General features: G+C 48.0%; 1 protein-coding gene across 1 annotated transcript; it reads left to right on the top strand.

Annotated features, from left to right (window-relative positions):
* Nucleotides 1-326: 326 nt before the first annotated feature.
* Nucleotides 327-16,902, top strand: LOC117496613 (activating molecule in BECN1-regulated autophagy protein 1-like; the record flags this gene model as incomplete). The annotated part of the gene is given in 5 exon segments (XM_034148326.1): nucleotides 327-568; nucleotides 8,042-8,245; nucleotides 9,423-9,481; nucleotides 14,112-14,295; nucleotides 16,730-16,902. Coding segments are annotated over 4 exon segments (548 nt in total), but the record flags the coding sequence as incomplete, so codon positions are not given.
* Nucleotides 16,903-17,218: the final 316 nt, after the last annotated feature.

Below are 17,218 nucleotides of genomic sequence, written 5' to 3'. Positions count from 1 at the left end.
GGATTACATCAGTAAATACAGGAAGTACATTTACTCAAGTACTGTACTTTAGTAACATTTTGAGGTATTTGTATTTTACTTGAGTATTTCAGGTTTATGCTACTTTGTACTACTACTCCACTACAGCTCAGAGGTACATGGAGTACTTGTACTCAACCTGAGTACTTTTACTCAAGTACAAGATCTGAGTACTTCTACTTTTGCTAAAGTACAAGATCTGTGTACTTCTACTTTCACTCAAGTACAAGATCTGAGTACTTCTCCATCTCTGATTGAAAGCAGTGTTCGATGAGTCGGCGCTCTGTTGAGTAGCCTGCGTGTGGCTAACTAGCAGCTAGTGTCGCAGTAGCAGTTTTCCCCGTCGGGCAGCTAGAGAAACATTGGACCAAATGCCTTAGAAAACCCATTTTCTTCGCCTCCCTTGTACATTAAGCCTCTTCCAGTGGACTCCGTTCTCCAGAATCCACGCAGATCTTCGATGTTTGCGTCGAAAGGAGCTTTAATTTCGGCCACAAATCTGTAGCCGTTAGCAGCCGTTAGCCTGTTAGCATCGCGATGTTTCAGGAAGGTAGGCCGCAGCTTTCTTTATTACATTATAATAATAATTATTATTAACCATGGTTGAGGTCAAACGTTAATAACGCGTTTGTGGTTCAACCCTAACACCAATAGCTTTGAATACAACACAAACAAATGTACATTTTGCTGCTCGGTTTGGTGTCTGTGTCCGGAAAAGGCTAAGTTAGCTTCGTGGTTAGCATCTTGATATTTATATATATATATATACATTACTCTGTTATTACTTATTATGAGCTAGTCCCACATGAAGGGCTTGAAACCTCCTGTATTAGTTAGTATTATGATGTAGTAATGAGTATTACATGTATATATATTATGATAGTATTCCTCTCTTAGTCCCACAGAGGTTACATTGCAGCAAAGAGACTCATTCTACTGGTTTTATTCATGAGTTTATTCCATTAATACCAGTTATTATGAAACATGTGATGTTCTCTTTAAGCAGTGTTATGTATCCCCTGATGGGGAGGAGGAAGAGGGTCTTATTTTACTCATCTGTCAGTCCCAGCTGATCACACATACTAACATGAAGCCATTACAGCCCACCATCATCTTCATACATGTTATTAACCTGGAGATGGAGGGATGGAGAGAGAGATGGATTGATGGATGGATAGAGAGAGAGAGAGAGAGATGGATGGATAGAGAGAGAGAGAGAGAGATGGATGGATAGAGAGAGAGAGAGAGAGAGAGAGAGGAGGATGGATGGATAGAGAGAGAGAGAGGGATGGATGGATAGAGAGAGAGAGAGAGAGAGATGGATGGATGGATGGATGATGGATGAGAGGAGGAGTGGTGGATGGCATGGATGGTGGAGAGAGGAGAGGAGAGCGGAGATGGATGGAGGATGTGATAGAGAGATGATGGATGGTGGAGGTGGATAGGAGAGGGAGGATGGATGGAGGATGGATGGATGGATGGATGGAGAGAGAGGAGATGGATGGATGGATGGATGGATGGATGGATAGAGAGAGAGATGGATGGATGGATGGATAGAGGGATGGATAGAGAGATAGATAGATAGATAGATAGAGAGAGAGATGGAGAGAGAGATAGATAGATGGATGATAGATAGATAGAGAGAGAGAGGTAGATAGGTAGGTAGGTTTAACCTTTTTTTTTGTTATCTCACGGACCCCCTGCAGTACCCCAACGTACCCCCATTTGAGAATCACTGCTTAACCTATAGGTCAATACACCTCAGCTCTAGTCCAGCCCTTTCTGTGCAGGGCAGTCTGGACCCCCTGCTGTGCCTCTGAGCCTTTGAATCTGGAAGAGATAGTCTGCACGACGACAGTTTGAAACCCCATCATTACTAGCATACACAGTGTGATGTCACAGTGTGATGTCACAGTGTGATGTCACAGTGTGTTGCACAGTGTGATGTCACAGTGTGATGTCACAGTGTGTTGCACAGTGTGATGTCACAGTGTGTTGCACAGTGTGATGTCACAGTGTGATGTCACAGTGTGATGTCACAGTGTGTTGCACAGTGTGTTGCACAGTGTGATGTCACAGTGTGATGTCACAGTGTGTTGCACAGTGTGATGTCACAGTGTGATGTCACAGTGTGATGTCACAGTGTGTTGCACAGTGTGATGTCACAGTGTGTTGCACAGTGTGATGTCACAGTGTGATGTCACAGTGTGATGTCACAGGTGATGTCACAGTGTGTTGCACAGTGTGATGTCACAGTGTGATGTCACAGGTGAAACCAATCAGCAGCAAGTAGTACACATCTTAACATATCATAAATAAGATGTGTTGTTGTGTGCCTCCTGCCGTTCAGATGGCACGGTGATACATGTGGAGCTTCATAAACACACATGGAAGCAGTGGTGTAAAGTAACTACGTACATTTACTCAAGTACAATGTTGAGGTACTTGACTTGAGTATTTCCATGTTCTGCTACCTTGTACTTCTCCAGCACCGGGTAACAGGGTCTCTGCGCCCTCACAACAAAGTGCACATTTTATTTCTGTTCCTCAGAAACGGTTTAATGACTCCAGAAATCTGAGCATCAAACAGAGCGTCAGACGGAGCTCTGACGTCACGTTGTTGTTTACGTCACGTTGTTGTTTACGTAAGCAGACATCTTGTTTACGGGCGTCATGTTCTCGTTGATATATCGTATAAACAAGATCAGAGACACAGGACTCTCACTATATCTCTCTAGAAAGCCCCCTGGTTATTATTATGAATACACATCCTTATTGAACAAGGACCGTGCATACAGCTCCATTGATCTCTGAAGGAGAAGAGATGCTACGTCCATCTGCAGGGACACACACTGAAACATCTCAATGCCTTCAAACTAACAGAGAAAACACATCCAATACAGATATTCAAATATAAATACTTGTACCTTTGTCAATATAAATATCATTTTACAACTAACATCTGAAATGACCCTGAAAGCTGGAAGCAGACCGCAGTGTGGAAATATCTTTAATACGTGGAGATGATCCCGCTGAACTAAACGCGTTCGAATCAGAAACGTTTGTTTGACTCAGAGATTATTTTCTGACATAAATCCAAACTCACACGGAGGAATCCCATTGGTCCAGAGAGATGCTGCCGTCAGGGACACAGGGACACGTGTAGCTCTGTGTTAAAGGTCTCCTATCATGCAGAATGCACTCAATAGGAGCGTTCACACCCAAGAGAGCCGGCAATACAATTAGTTCATCAGAGTAGAAGCTGCAGGGAGTCCCAGCAGCTTCTACTGAGTCCCAGCAGCTTCTACTGAAGCCTTCCCCAACTCCGGGGACTTCCGTCCGGGGACTCCGGGTGGCAGTATACGCCGTGAAGTTGTTTGCGGCCTGCCAGTAAACCCAAAGCAGAAGAAGAAGAAGTGACGTCAGCGGCTTCATTTGCCTAATCCTCCCTCAGGGAACTTATTCCGGTGTGAACGCGATCTGTATTTAGTTCATCAGAACTAAAGAGTTCTCATGAACCTTTGTGGGGAAAGTATCTTCTCTACATCACCATGTGTCCCCGGTGTGTCAGGAGACTCTCTAAGTGATGTCTTCTCTACATCACCATGTGTCCCCGGTGTGTCAGGAGACTCTCTAAGTGATGTCTTCTCTACATCACCATGTGTCCCCGGTGTGTCAGGAGACTCTCTAAGTGATGTCTTCTCTACATCACCATGTGTCCCCGGTGTGTCAGGAGACTCACACATGCCCCTTTCACACCGGCGCTTTTCCAGCTCCTGCTGGGAGCTAGAGCCTGAAAAGCGCCGGTTTTTCCTGTTCACACCGCAGCGGCGGCGCGTCATAGCTCCGGAATGCGGTTCACTTCCAGCTCCAAAAAGTTGTCGGTCCAGAGGCAAGAGCTTTGGAGCTTTGGAGCTATGACGCGGCGTCGCTTACGTCGAGGCGTGCAGGAAACCTTACTTTGACCATCCGTTCGCTGTTATTGATCATTGTGGAGAGCAGGCAGACGTTTTGTTTGTTATTATAGCAGCTATCGGATGGAATCAATACATGGGCTGCACAGGTTGTCATGTCCGACTATCACAAGTAGAATCATAATGAAAAATACGCCGGTAAAATGTTCCTGTAGAAAACGGCTTAGCAAGTAGTCAGTTTAGCTTCGGTTGCTATGCTAACATCACCCATGTTATACCAGAGAAACTTTCATAACAACGTTGTGATGCCAAACAGCGTCAATTCAGACTGACACACATTCACTTAAGGGGAACTGGGGATATGTAACAGCTGCTTGTGTGACAGTCAGACAGTGAATACTTTAGAGCCGTGTGAGCTAACCCGGAGCTAACGGGAGAATAAACTCCCGTGGAAGAGCAGTCAGCACTGCAGCGGTCGGTAAATGCCGCTGAAACACATTAATAAACAATGAACCACGGCACTCTGGAGAAAAGTATAAGGTTGGAGAAGTCGTTATTTAATTTAATCTGGCTTCGTATGATTAAAAGCAACACGATCGTCGACCCGACGCAATCCCCGGCCCGTTGTTGTTGTGGGAGAAAATCTCTCGGCAGCTCTGGGCGGTGTGAACAGAGCGGGAGCTGAAAAGGGAAACCGGAGCTGAACCAGAAAAGCTCTCGCTAGGAGCTAGAAAGGGAAAAGCGCTGGTGTGAAAGCCGCATAAGTGATGTCTTCTCTACATCACCATGTGTCCCCGGTGTGTCAGGAGACTCACTAAGTGATGTCTTCTCTACATCACCATGTGTCCCCGGTGTGTCAGGAGACTCACTAAGTGATGTCTTCTCTACATCACCATGTGTCCCCGGTGTGTCAGGAGACTCTCTAAGTGATGTCTTCTCTACATCACCATGTGTCCCCGGTGTGTCAGGAGACTCACTAAGTGATGTCTTCTCTACATCACCATGTGTCCCCGGTGTGTCAGGAGACTCACAAAGTGAGGTCTTCTCTACATCACTGTGTGTCCCCGGTGTGTCCCCGGTGTGTCAGGAGACTCACAAAGTGAGGTCTTCTCTACATCACTATGTGTCCCCGGTGTGTCAGGAGACTCACAAAGTGAGGTCTTCTCTACATCACTATGTGTCCCCGGTGTGTCAGGAGACTCACAAAGTGAGGTCTTCTCTACATCACTATGTGTCCCCGGTGTGTCAGGAGACTCACTAAGTGATGTCTTCTCTACATCACCATGTGTCCCCGGTGTGTCAGGAGACTCACAAAGTGAGGTCTTCTCTACATCACTGTGTGTCCCCGGTGTGTCCCCGGTGTGTCAGGAGACTCACTAAGTGATGTCTTCTCTACATCACCATGTGTCCCCGGTGTGTCAGGAGACTCACTAAGTGATGTCTTCTCTACATCACCATGTGTCCCCGGTGTGTCAGGAGACTCACTAAGTGATGTCTTCTCTACATCACCATGTGTCCCCGGTGTGTCAGGAGACTCTCAAAGTGATGTCTTCTCTACATCACCATGTGTCCCCGGTGTGTCAGGAGACTCTCAAAGTGATGTCTTCTCTACATCACCATGTGTCCCCGGTGTGTCAGGAGACTCACAAAGTGATGTCTTCTCTACATCACCATGTGTCCCCGGTGTGTCAGGAGACTCTCATAGTGATGTCTTCTCTACATCACCATGTGTCCCCGTGTGTCAGGAGACTCACATAGTGATGTCTCCTCTACATCACCATGTGTCCCCGGTGTGTCAGGAGACTCACACATGCGGCTTTCACACCGGCGCTTTTCACTTTCTAGCTCCTCGCGAGAGCTTTTCTGGTTCAGCTCCCGTTTCCCTTTTCAGCTCCCGCTCTGTTCACACTGCCCAGAGCTGCCGCTGCTGCGTCATGACGTCACAGTTTACGTCGCTGATTTTCTCCCACAACAACAACGGGCCGGGGACTGCATCGGGTCGTGTTGCTTTTAATCATACGAAGCCAGATTAAATTAAATAACGACTTCTCCAACCTTATACTTTTCTCCAGAGTGCCGTGGTTCATTGTTTATTAATGTGTTTCATTTACCGACCGCTGCAGTGGCTGCTCTTCCACGGGAGTGTATTCTCCCGTTAGCTCCGGGTTAGCTCACACGGCTCTAAAGTATTCACTGTCTGACTGTCACACAAGCAGCTGATACATATCCCCAGTTCCCCTTAAGTGAATGTGTGTCAGTCTGAATTGACGCTGTTTGGCATCACAACGCTGTTATGAAAGTTTCTCTGGTATAACATGGGTGATGTTAGCATAGCAACCGAAGCTAAACTGACTACTTGCTAAGCCGTTTTCTATAGGCACATTTTACCGGCGTATTTTTCATTATGATTCTACTTGTGATAGTCGGACATGACAACCTGTATAGCCCATGTATCTCCACAATGATCAATAACAGCGAACGGATGGTCAAAGTAAGGTTTCCTGCACGCCTCGACGTAAGAGACGTAAGCGACGCCGCGTCATAGCTCCGAAGCTCTTGCCTCTGGACCGACAATTTTTTGGAGCTGGAAGTGAACCGCATTCCGGAGCTATGACGCGCCGCCGCTGCGGTGTGAACAGGAAAAACCGGCGCTTTTCAGGCTCAGGCTCCCAGCAGGAGCTGGAAAAGCACCGGTGTGAAAGGGGTATAAGTGATGTCTTCTCTACATCACCATGTGTCCCCGGTGCGTCAGGAGACTCTCTAAGTGATGTCTTCTCTACATCACCATGTGTCCCCGGTGTGTCAGGAGACTCACTAAGTGATGTCTTCTCTACATCACCATGTGTCCCCGGTGTGTCAGGAGACTCTCAAAGTGATGTCTTCTCTACATCACCATGTGTCCCCGGTGTGTCAGGAGACTCACTAAGTGATGTCTTCTCTACATCACCATGTGTCCCCGGTGTGTCAGGAGACTCTCAAAGTGATGTCTCCTCTACATCACCATGTGTCCCCGGTGTGTCAGGAGACTCACTAAGTGATGTCTTCTCTACATCACCATGTGTCCCCGGTGTGTCAGGAGACTCACAAAGTGATGTCTTCTCTACATCACTATGTGTCCCCGGTGTGTCAGGAGACTCTCAAAGTGATGTCTTCTCTACATCACCATGTGTCCCCGGTGTGTCAGGAGACTCACTAAGTGATGTCTTCTCTACATCACCATGTGTCCCCGGTGTGTCAGGAGACTCACTAAGTGATGTCTTCTCTACATCACTATGTGTCCCCGGTGTGTCAGGAGACTCACTAAGTGATGTCTTCTCTACATCACTATGTGTCCCCGGTGTGTCAGGAGACTCACTAAGTGATGTCTTCTCTACATCACCATGTGTCCCCGGTGTGTCAGGAGACTCTCTAAGTGATGTCTTCTCTACATCACCATGTGTCCCCGGTGTGTCAGGAGACTCACTAAGTGAGGTCTTCTCTACATCACCATGTGCCCCCGGTGTGTCCCCGGTGTGTCCCCCGTGTGTCCCCGGTGTGTCAGGAGACTCTCAAAGTGTCAGAAATAAACCCCTCTCTCTTTTCCTCCGTACCCACATCTCTAAAAACGGGCGATCAACGGAGCTGATCCAGATTTGCTGCGTCATGACCACATTACTAAAATGTGGGCGGGCTTTACACCCACGGGCCAATCAGAAACGTTGCTGTCAGAAACAATGAGACGTGTTCTGGAAGTAATACGGTCTGTGTTTACATTAGCATGCTAACACTCAGAGCTAACCTGTACTGGAGAGAGCATGTGTGAAGAAGCAGGAAATCAAAAGGAAGTCACCTTGTGGTAAACCTGAGAGAGAGAAAGAGTTTGAGCTCCATACTGTTTCAGAGAGAATCCTTCATGTGGTTTGGAACATGATATGGAGTTTCAGAGAGAATCCTTCATGTGGTTTGGAACATGATATGGACTTTAGTCACGGCAGCATTTAGCTCAAAAACACTTAAACACTTCAGAGACATGTTTTTTATATATTTGTATATATCTGAGACCTGTAATATGCCTATACATAGCATGATAGGAGACCTTTAACACCCCCCTCTCTCTCCCTCCCTCTCAGCCTAGACTCTGCATGGCGAGGTTCTGGTGGCGGTGGGAGTGAGCAGCCAATCAGACGAGGCCCTGTAGCATCATGGCGTCCCGTCAGAGGAGCTCTGTGCGGATCCTGTGCAGCCGGGAGAGAGGCTCCCAGTCTCTGAGCTCCCAGAGGCTGCTGCAGCTGGTGGTGGAGGAGAAGGTTCGCTGGATGAAGTGGCAGAGTCAGGTGGGTACAGGGTCTCCATTCACTGGGGGGTCAGCTGGGTACAGGGTCTCCATTCACTGGGGGGTCAGGTGGGTACAGGGTCTCCATTCACTGGGGGGTCAGGTGGGTACAGGGTCTCCATTCACTGGGGGGGTCAGGTGTGTACAGGGTCTCCATTCACTGGGGGGTCAGGTGGGTACAGGGTCTCCATTCACTGGGGGGGCCAGGTGTGTACAGGGTCTCCATTCACTGGGGGGTCAGGTGGGTACAGGGTCTCCATTCACTGGGGGGGTCAGGTGTGTACAGGGTCTCCATTCACTGGGGGGGTCATGTGGGTACAGGGTCTCCATTCACTGGGGGGGTCAGGTGGGTACAGGGTCTCCATTCACTGGGGTTCAGGTGGGTACAGGGTCTCCATTCACTGGGGGGGTCAGGTGTGTACAGGGTCTCCATTCACTGGGGGGGTCAGGTGGGTACAGGGTCTCCATTCACTGGGGGGTCAGGTGGGTACAGGGTCTCCATTCACTGGGGGGGTCAGGTGGGTACAGGGTCTCCATTCACTGGGGGGGTCAGGTGTGTACCGGGTCTCCATTCACTGGGGGGTCATGTGGGTACAGGGTCTCCATTCACTGGGGGGGTCAGGTGGGTACAGGGTCTCCATTCACTGGGGGGTCAGGTGGGTACAGGGTCTCCATTCACTGGGGGGTCAGGTGTGTACAGGGTCTCCATTCACTGGGGGGGTCAGGTGGGTACAGGGTCTCCATTCACTGGGGGGTCAGGTGGGTACAGGGTCTCCATTCACTGGGGGGGTCAGGTGTGTACAGGGTCTTCATTCACTGGGGGGTCAGGTGTGTACAGGGTCTTCATTCACTGGGGGGGTCAGGTGTGTACAGGGTCTTCATTCACTGGGGGGGTCAGGTGTCTACAGGGTCTTCAGTTCGTAACATGACTCATGCATTCTCCAGCATCTGGACCACCTATGTTGTAAATGTATTATCTTTTTAATTGACACACAGCATCTATTGCACGTCTGTCCGTCCTGAATCGTTTACTTCCTCTGTTTGTTTGTTTGTTTGTTTGTCTGTTTGTTTGTTTGTTTGTTTGTCTGTTTGTTTGTTTGTTTGTCTGTCTGTTTGTCTGTTTGTCTGGAACAAAACGTGACTTTAACTGAGTTTGAAATGCTCTGTGTTTCTGACAGAAAGTGGAGCTGCCGGACAGCCCCCGCTCGACCTTCCTGCTGGCCTTCAGCCCCGACAGGTGAGCATCTACCTGTCCAACTGTTCACCTGGAGCCTGAACACATCACAGGGAGGGTTTCCATCTGTTAATTCACCTGGAACCTGAACACATCACAGGGTTTCCTTCTGTTAATTCACCTGGAACCTGAACACATCACAGGGTTTCCTTCTGTTAATTCACCTGGAACCTGAACACATCACAGGGTCTCCATCTGTTAATTCACCTGGAGCCTGAACACATCACAGGGTTTCCATCTGTTAATTCACCTGGAACCTGAACACATCACAGGGTTTCCTTCTGTTAATTCACCTGGAACCTGAACACATCACAGGGTCTCCATCTGTTAATTCACCTGGAGCCTGAACACATCACAGGGTTTCCATCTGTTAATTCACCTGGAGCCTGAACACATCACAGGGAGGGTTTCCATCTGTTAATTCACCTGGAACCTGAACACATCACAGGGTTTCCATCTGTTAATTCACCTGGAACCTGAACACATCACAGGGTTTCCATCTGTTAATTCACCTGGAACATGAACACAACACAGGGTTTCCATCTGTTAATTCACCTGGAGCCTGAACACATCACAGGGAGGGTTTCCATCTGTTAATTCACCTGGAACCTGAACACATCACAGGGAGGGTTTCCATCTGTTAATTCACCTGGAACCTGAACACATCACAGGGTTTCCATCTGTTAATTCATCTGGAACCTGAACACATCACAGGGTTTCCATCTGTTAATTCACCTGGAACATGAACACAACACAGGGTTTCCATCTGTTAATTCACCTGGAGCCTGAACACAACACAGGGTTTCCATCTGTTAATTCACCTGGAACCTGAACACATCACAGGGTTTCCATCTGTTAATTCACCTGGAACATGAACACAACACAGGGTTTCCATCTGTTAATTCACCTGGAACCTGAACACAACACAGGGTTTCCAGCTGTTAATTCACCTGGAAAATGAACACATCACAGGGAGGGTTTCCAGCTGTTAATTCACCTGGAACCTGAACACAACACAGGGAGGGTTTCCATCTGTTAATTCACCTGGAACCTGAACACAACACAGGGAGGGTTTCCAGCTGTTAATTCACCTGGAACCTGAACACAACACAGGGTTTCCAGCTGTTAATTCACCTGGAAAATGAACACATCACAGGGAGGGTTTCCAGCTGTTAATTCACCTGGAACCTGAACACATCACAGGGAGGGTTTCCATCTGTTAATTCACCTGGAACATGAACACAACACAGGGAGGGTTTCCAGCTGTTAATTCACCTGGAGCCTGAACACATCACAGGGTTTCCATCTGTTAATTCACCTGGAACCTGAACACAACGCAGGGTTTCCATCTGTTAATTCACCTGGAGCCTGAACACATCACAGGGAGGGTTTCCATCTGTTAATTCACCTGGAACCTGAACACATCACAGGGTTTCCAGCTGTTAATTCACCTGGAACCTGAACACATCACAGGGTTTCCATCTGTTAATTCACCTGGAACCTGAACACAACACAGGGAGGGTTTCCATCTGTTAATTCACCTGGAACCTGAACACAACGCAGGGTTTCCATCTGTTAATTCACCTGGAACCTGAACACAACACAGGGTTTCCATCTGTTAATTCACCTGGAGCCTGAACACAACACAGGGTTTCCATCTGTTAATTCACCTGGAACCTGAACACATCACAGGGTTTCCATCTGTTAATTCACCTGGAACATGAACACAACACAGGGTTTCCATCTGTTAATTCACCTGGAGCCTGAACACAACACAGGGTTTCCAGCTGTTAATTCACCTGGAACATGAACACATCACAGGGAGGGTTTCCAGCTGTTAATTCACCTGGAACCTGAACACATCACAGGGTTTCCATCTGTTAATTCACCTGGAACCTGAACACAACACAGGGTTTCCATCTGTTAATTCACCTGGAACATGAACACAACACAGGGAGGGTTTCCAGCTGTTAATTCACCTGGAACCTGAACACATCACAGGGTTTCCATCTGTTAATTCACCTGGAACCTGAACACAACGCAGGGTTTCCATCTGTTAATTCACCTGGAACCTGAACACATCACAGGGAGGGTTTCCAGCTGTTAATTCACCTGGAACCTGAACACATCACAGGGAGGGTTTCCATCTGTTAATTCACCTGGAACCTGAACACATCACAGGGTTTCCAGCTGTTAATTCACCTGGAACCTGAACACATCACAGGGTTTCCATCTGTTAATTCACCTGGAACCTGAACACATCACAGGGAGGGTTTCCATCTGTTAATTCACCTGGAACCTGAACACAACGCAGGGTTTCCATCTGTTAATTCACCTGGAACCTGAACACATCACAGGGAGGGTTTCCATCTGTTAATTCACCTGGAACCTGAACACATCACAGGGAGGGTTTCCATCTGTTAATTCACCTGGAACATGAACACATCACAGGGTTTCCATCTGTTAATTCACCTGGAACATGAACACAACGCAGGGTTTCCATCTGTTAATTCACCTGGAACCTGAACACAACACAGGGTTTCCATCTGTTAATTCACCTGGAACATGAACACAACACAGGGTTTCCATCTGTTAATTCACCTGGAACATGAACACAACGCAGGGTTTCCATCTGTTAATTCACCTGGAACCTGAACACAACACAGGGAGGGTTTCCAGCTGTTAATTCACCTGGAACCTGAACACATCACAGGGAGGGTTTCCAGCTGTTAATTCACCTGGAACCTGAACACATCACAGGGAGGGTTTCCAGCTGTTAATTCACCTGGAACCTGAACACATCACAGGGAGGGTTTCCAGCTGTTAATTCACCTGGAACCTGAACACATCACAGGGAGGGTTTCCAGCTGTTAATTCACCTGGAACCTGAACACAACACAGGGTTTCCATCTGTTAATTCACCTGGAACATGAACACAACGCAGGGTTTCCATCTGTTAATTCACCTGGAACCTGAACACATCACAGGGAGGGTTTCCAGCTGTTAATTCACCTGGAACCTGAACACATCACAGGGAGGGTTTCCATCTGTTAATTCACCTGGAACCTGAACACATCACAGGGTTTCCAGCTGTTAATTCACCTGGAACCTGAACACAACACAGGGTTTCCATCTGTTAATTCACCTGGAACCTGAACACATCACAGGGTTTCCAGCTGTTAATTCACCTGGAACCTGAACACATCACAGGGAGGGTTTCCAGCTGTTAATTCACCTGGAACCTGAACACATCACAGGGAGGGTTTCCAGCTGTTAATTCACCTGGAACCTGAACACATCACAGGGAGGGTTTCCAGCTGTTAATTCACCTGGAACCTGAACACAACGCAGGGTTTCCATCTGTTAATTCACCTGGAACATGAACACAACACAGGGTTTCCATCTGTTAATTCACCTGGAGCCTGAACACAACGCAGGGTTTCCAGCTGTTAATTCACCTGGAACCTGAACACATCACAGGGTTTCCATCTGTTAATTCACCTGGAACCTGAACACATCACAGGGTTTCCATCTGTTAATTCACCTGGAACCTGAACACATCACAGGGAGGGTTTCCATCTGTTAATTCACCTGGAGCCTGAACACATCACAGGGTTTCCATCTGTTAATTCACCTGGAACCTGAACACATCACAGGGAGGGTTTCCATCTGTTAATTCACCTGGAACCTGAACACAACGCAGGGTTTCCATCTGTTAATTCACCTGGAACATGAACACAACGCAGGGTTTCCATCTGTTAATTCACCTGGAACCTGAACACAACACAGGGTTTCCAGCTGTTAATTCACCTGGAGCCTGAACACAACACAGGGTTTCCAACTGTTAATTCACCTGGAGCCTGAACACATCACAGGGAGGGTTTCCATCTGTTAATTCACCTGGAACCTGAACACATCACAGGGTCTCCATCTGTTAATTCACCTGGAACCTGAACACATCACAGGGTTTCCATCTGTTAATTCACCTGGAACCTGAACACATCACACGGTTTCCATCTGTTAATTCACCTGGAACCTGAACACAACACAGGGTTTCCATCTGTTAATTCACCTGGAACCTGAACACAACACAGGGTTTCCAGCTGTTAATTCACCTGGAGCCTGAACTCATCACAGGGTTTCCAGCTGTTAATTCACCTGGAGCCTGAACTCATCACAGGGTTTCCAGCTGTTAATTCACCTGGAACCTGAACTCATCACAGGGTTTCCAGCTGTTAATTCACCTGGAACCTGAACACATCACAGGGTTTCCATCTGTTAATTCACCTGGAACCTGAACTCATCACAGGGTTTCCAGCTGTTAATTCACCTGGAACCTGAACACATCTTAAAACCCTGACATGACTCAGCATTATGAGTCAATCCTTAAACCTTATCATGAGTCAGCATTTCAGCACTTCCTGTTAACACAAGCTGAAGAGATGTTAACGTGTTGTTCTACCCGTAAACTACGTCAGTAAAAACCCAACTGGTGGATTGAATAACGGAGACGCTGCCTTCAGCGTCCAGTACAGAAACACGACGTCCCTGCAGCTCTGTATTAGTTCTATATCGTATTAGCTCATATTGTTGAAGTGTTCCTTAATGATGTCACTGCGTCTGCCTCTCAAAGGACTCTCATGGCCTCCACGCATGTGAACCACAACATTTACATAACGGAGGTGAAGACTGGGAAGTGCCTCCATTCCTTGGTGGGCCACCGCAGGACCCCCTGGTGTGTGACCTTTCACCCCACCATCCCCGGCCTGGTGGCCTCCGGCTGCCTCGATGGGGAAGTCCGGATCTGGGACCTGCATGTGAGTGATGGGTTTCATTATTATGTATTCATTTCAACAAGGACCATGTACACAAATCCACTCATTGCATCATCTCTCTCTCTGTGGATGGTATTGTTAACTGCTGTCATGTCTCATCATCATCATATAGTCTTATGCTCTGTTCAATTGTACTTGTAGTCTTGGATGTGTTTAACAGAGACAGATGTTTAGGGTTTACATTTCAGGAGGGCAACATGTGGGGTGAAAGGTGGATTTGCAAATGTGTTATTGTGTTGATGTGTGTGTGTGTGTGTGTGTCGATGTGTGTGTCTTGATGTGACATGTTTATGTTGATGTGTGTGTGAGCTGGGATGTGTCTTGGTGTGGTGTGTGTGTGATGATATATGTGTGTGTGTGTTTGTCTTGATGTGTGTGTGTGATGATATATGTGTGTGTGTGTTTGTCTTGATGTGTCAGTGTGTTGAAGTGTGTGTGTGATGATATATATGCGTGTGTTTGTCTTGATGTGTCAGTGTGTTGAAGTGTGTGTGTGATGATATATATGTGTGTGTGTGATGATATATATATATGTGTGTTTGTCTTGATGTGTCAGTGTGTTGAAGTGTGTGTGTGATGATATATATGTGTGTGTTTGTCTTGATGTGTCAGTGTGTTGAAGTGTGTGTGTGTTGATATATATGTGTGTGTTTGTCTTGATGTGTCAGTGTGTTGAAGTGTGTGTGTGTTGATATATATGTGTGTGTTTGTCTTGATGTGTCAGTGTGTTGAAGTGTGTGTGTGTGTGTTGAGGTTAGGTCCTTCAGGGCGAGTAGACCAAGTCTCCACAGGGTCTGATGGTTGGTGTTGGGGAAATATTGTCCTATAGGTCCACACCTCTGACCCAGGGTATCAGTGTGTCCTCACTGATCAGTGTGTCCTCACTGAGCAGCGTGTCCTCACTGAGCAGCGTGTCCTCACTGAGCAGCGTGTCCTCACTGATCAGCGTGTCCTCACTGATCAGCGTGTCCTCACTGATCAGCGTGTCCTCACTGAGCAGCGTGTCCTCACTGAGCAGCGTGTCCTCACTGATCAGCGTGTCCTCACTGAGCAGCGTGTCCTCACTGAGCAGCGTGTCCTCACTGAGCAGCGTGTCCTCACTGATCAGCGTGTCCTCACTGATCAATGTGTCCTCACTGAGCAGTGTGTCCTCACTGATCAGTGTGTCCTCACTGAGCAGTGTGTCCTCACTGAGCAGTGTGTCCTCACTGATCAGTGTGTCGTCACTGAGCAGTGTGTCCTCACTGAGCAGCGTGTCCTCACTGAGCAGCGTGTCCTCACTGAGCAGCGTGTCCTCACTGATCAGCGTGTCCTCACTGATCAATGTGTCCTCACTGATCAATGTGTCCTCACTGAGCAGTGTGTCCTCACTGATCAGTGTGTCCTCACTGAGCAGTGTGTCCTCACTGAGCAGTGTGTCCTCACTGAGCAGCTGCACCTTGGGCTGCTCTCAGTGTCTCTCTGTTCCTCCTGTTGGCGTCAGCTGATAGAGGTTATAGTGCTTCATCTTGTGGTCTGGGGTAGAGATCTTCAGAAACACAGAACATGTCTTGTGAATTCTCCGGTTGAAGCTCCAAATAAACCATCAGTGTTTTCATCAGAGTTCCTGCTCTCTCGTGTCTCTGTGTGTCTCTCTGTGTCTCTCTGAGTCGCTCTGTGTCTCTGAGTCTCTCTGAGTCTCTCTGTGTCTCTCTGTGTCTCTCTGTGTCTCTCTGAGTCTCTCTGTGTCTCTCTGAGTCGCTCTGTGTCTCTGAGTCTCTCTGTGTCTCTCTGTGTCTCTCTGAGTCTCTGAGTCTCTCTGTGTCTCTCTGAGTCTCTGAGTCTCTCTGTGTCTCTCTGTGTCTCTGAGTCTCTCTGTGTCTCTCTGAGTCTCTGAGTCTCTCTGAGTCTCTCTGAGTCTCTCTGAGTCTCTCTGTGTCTCTCTGAGTCTCTGAGTCTCTCTGTGTCTCTCTGAGTCTCTCTGTGTCTCTCTGAGTCTCTCTGAGTCTCTGAGTCTCTCTGTGTCTCTCTGAGTCTCTGAGTCTCTCTGTGTCTCTCTGAGTTTCTCTGAGTCTCTCTGAGTCTCTCTGAGTCTCTCTGAGTTTCTCTGAGTCTCTCTGAGTCTCTCTGTGTCTCTCTGAGTTTCTCTGTGTCTCTCTGTGTCTCTCTGAGTCTCTCTGAGTCTCTCTGTGTCTCTCTGAGTCTCTCTGTGTCTCTCTGTGTCTCTCTGTGTCTCTCTGTGTCTCTGAGTCTCTCTGAGTCTCTCTGAGTCTCTCTGAGTCTCTCTGTGTCTCTCTGTGTCTCTGAGTCTCTCTGTGTCTCTGAGTCTCTCTGAGTCTCTCTGTGTCTCTCTGTGTGTCTCTCTGTGTCTCTGTGTCTCCCTGTGTGTCTCATGTGTGAGGGTCTGGGAGAGTAACTGAGTGTTTGCTGTGTGCAGGGTGGCAGTGAGAGCTGGTTCACTGAGAGCAACGTGGCCATCGCCTCGCTGGCCTTCCACCCCACAGCCCAGCTGCTGCTCATCGCCACCAACAACGAGCTGCACTTCTGGGACTGGAGCCGACCAGAACCCTTTGCTGTGGTGAAGACAGGGAGCGACACGGAGAGAGTGAGGTGAGAGAGAGAGACACACACACACACACACGTGAAGACAGGGAGCGACACGGAGAGAGTGAGGTGAGAGACACACACACACACACACACACACACACGTGAAGACAGGGAGCGACACGGAGAGAGTGAGGTGAGAGACACACACACACACACACACACACACGCACACGTGAAGACAGGGAGCGACACGGAGAGAGTGAGGTGAGAGACACACACACACGCGTGAAGACAGGGAGCGACACGGAGAGAGTGAGGTGAGAGAGAGAGACACACACACACACACACGTGAAGACAGGGAGCGACACGGAGAGAGTGA

Source organism: Trematomus bernacchii, unplaced genomic scaffold (assembly GCF_902827165.1).
Source record: "Trematomus bernacchii unplaced genomic scaffold, fTreBer1.1, whole genome shotgun sequence".
Taxonomy (NCBI): Eukaryota; Metazoa; Chordata; class Actinopteri; order Perciformes; family Nototheniidae; genus Trematomus; species Trematomus bernacchii.
The sequence above is the reverse complement of the archived record's forward strand: the minus strand, read 5'-3'. Positions and strand labels throughout refer to the sequence as shown.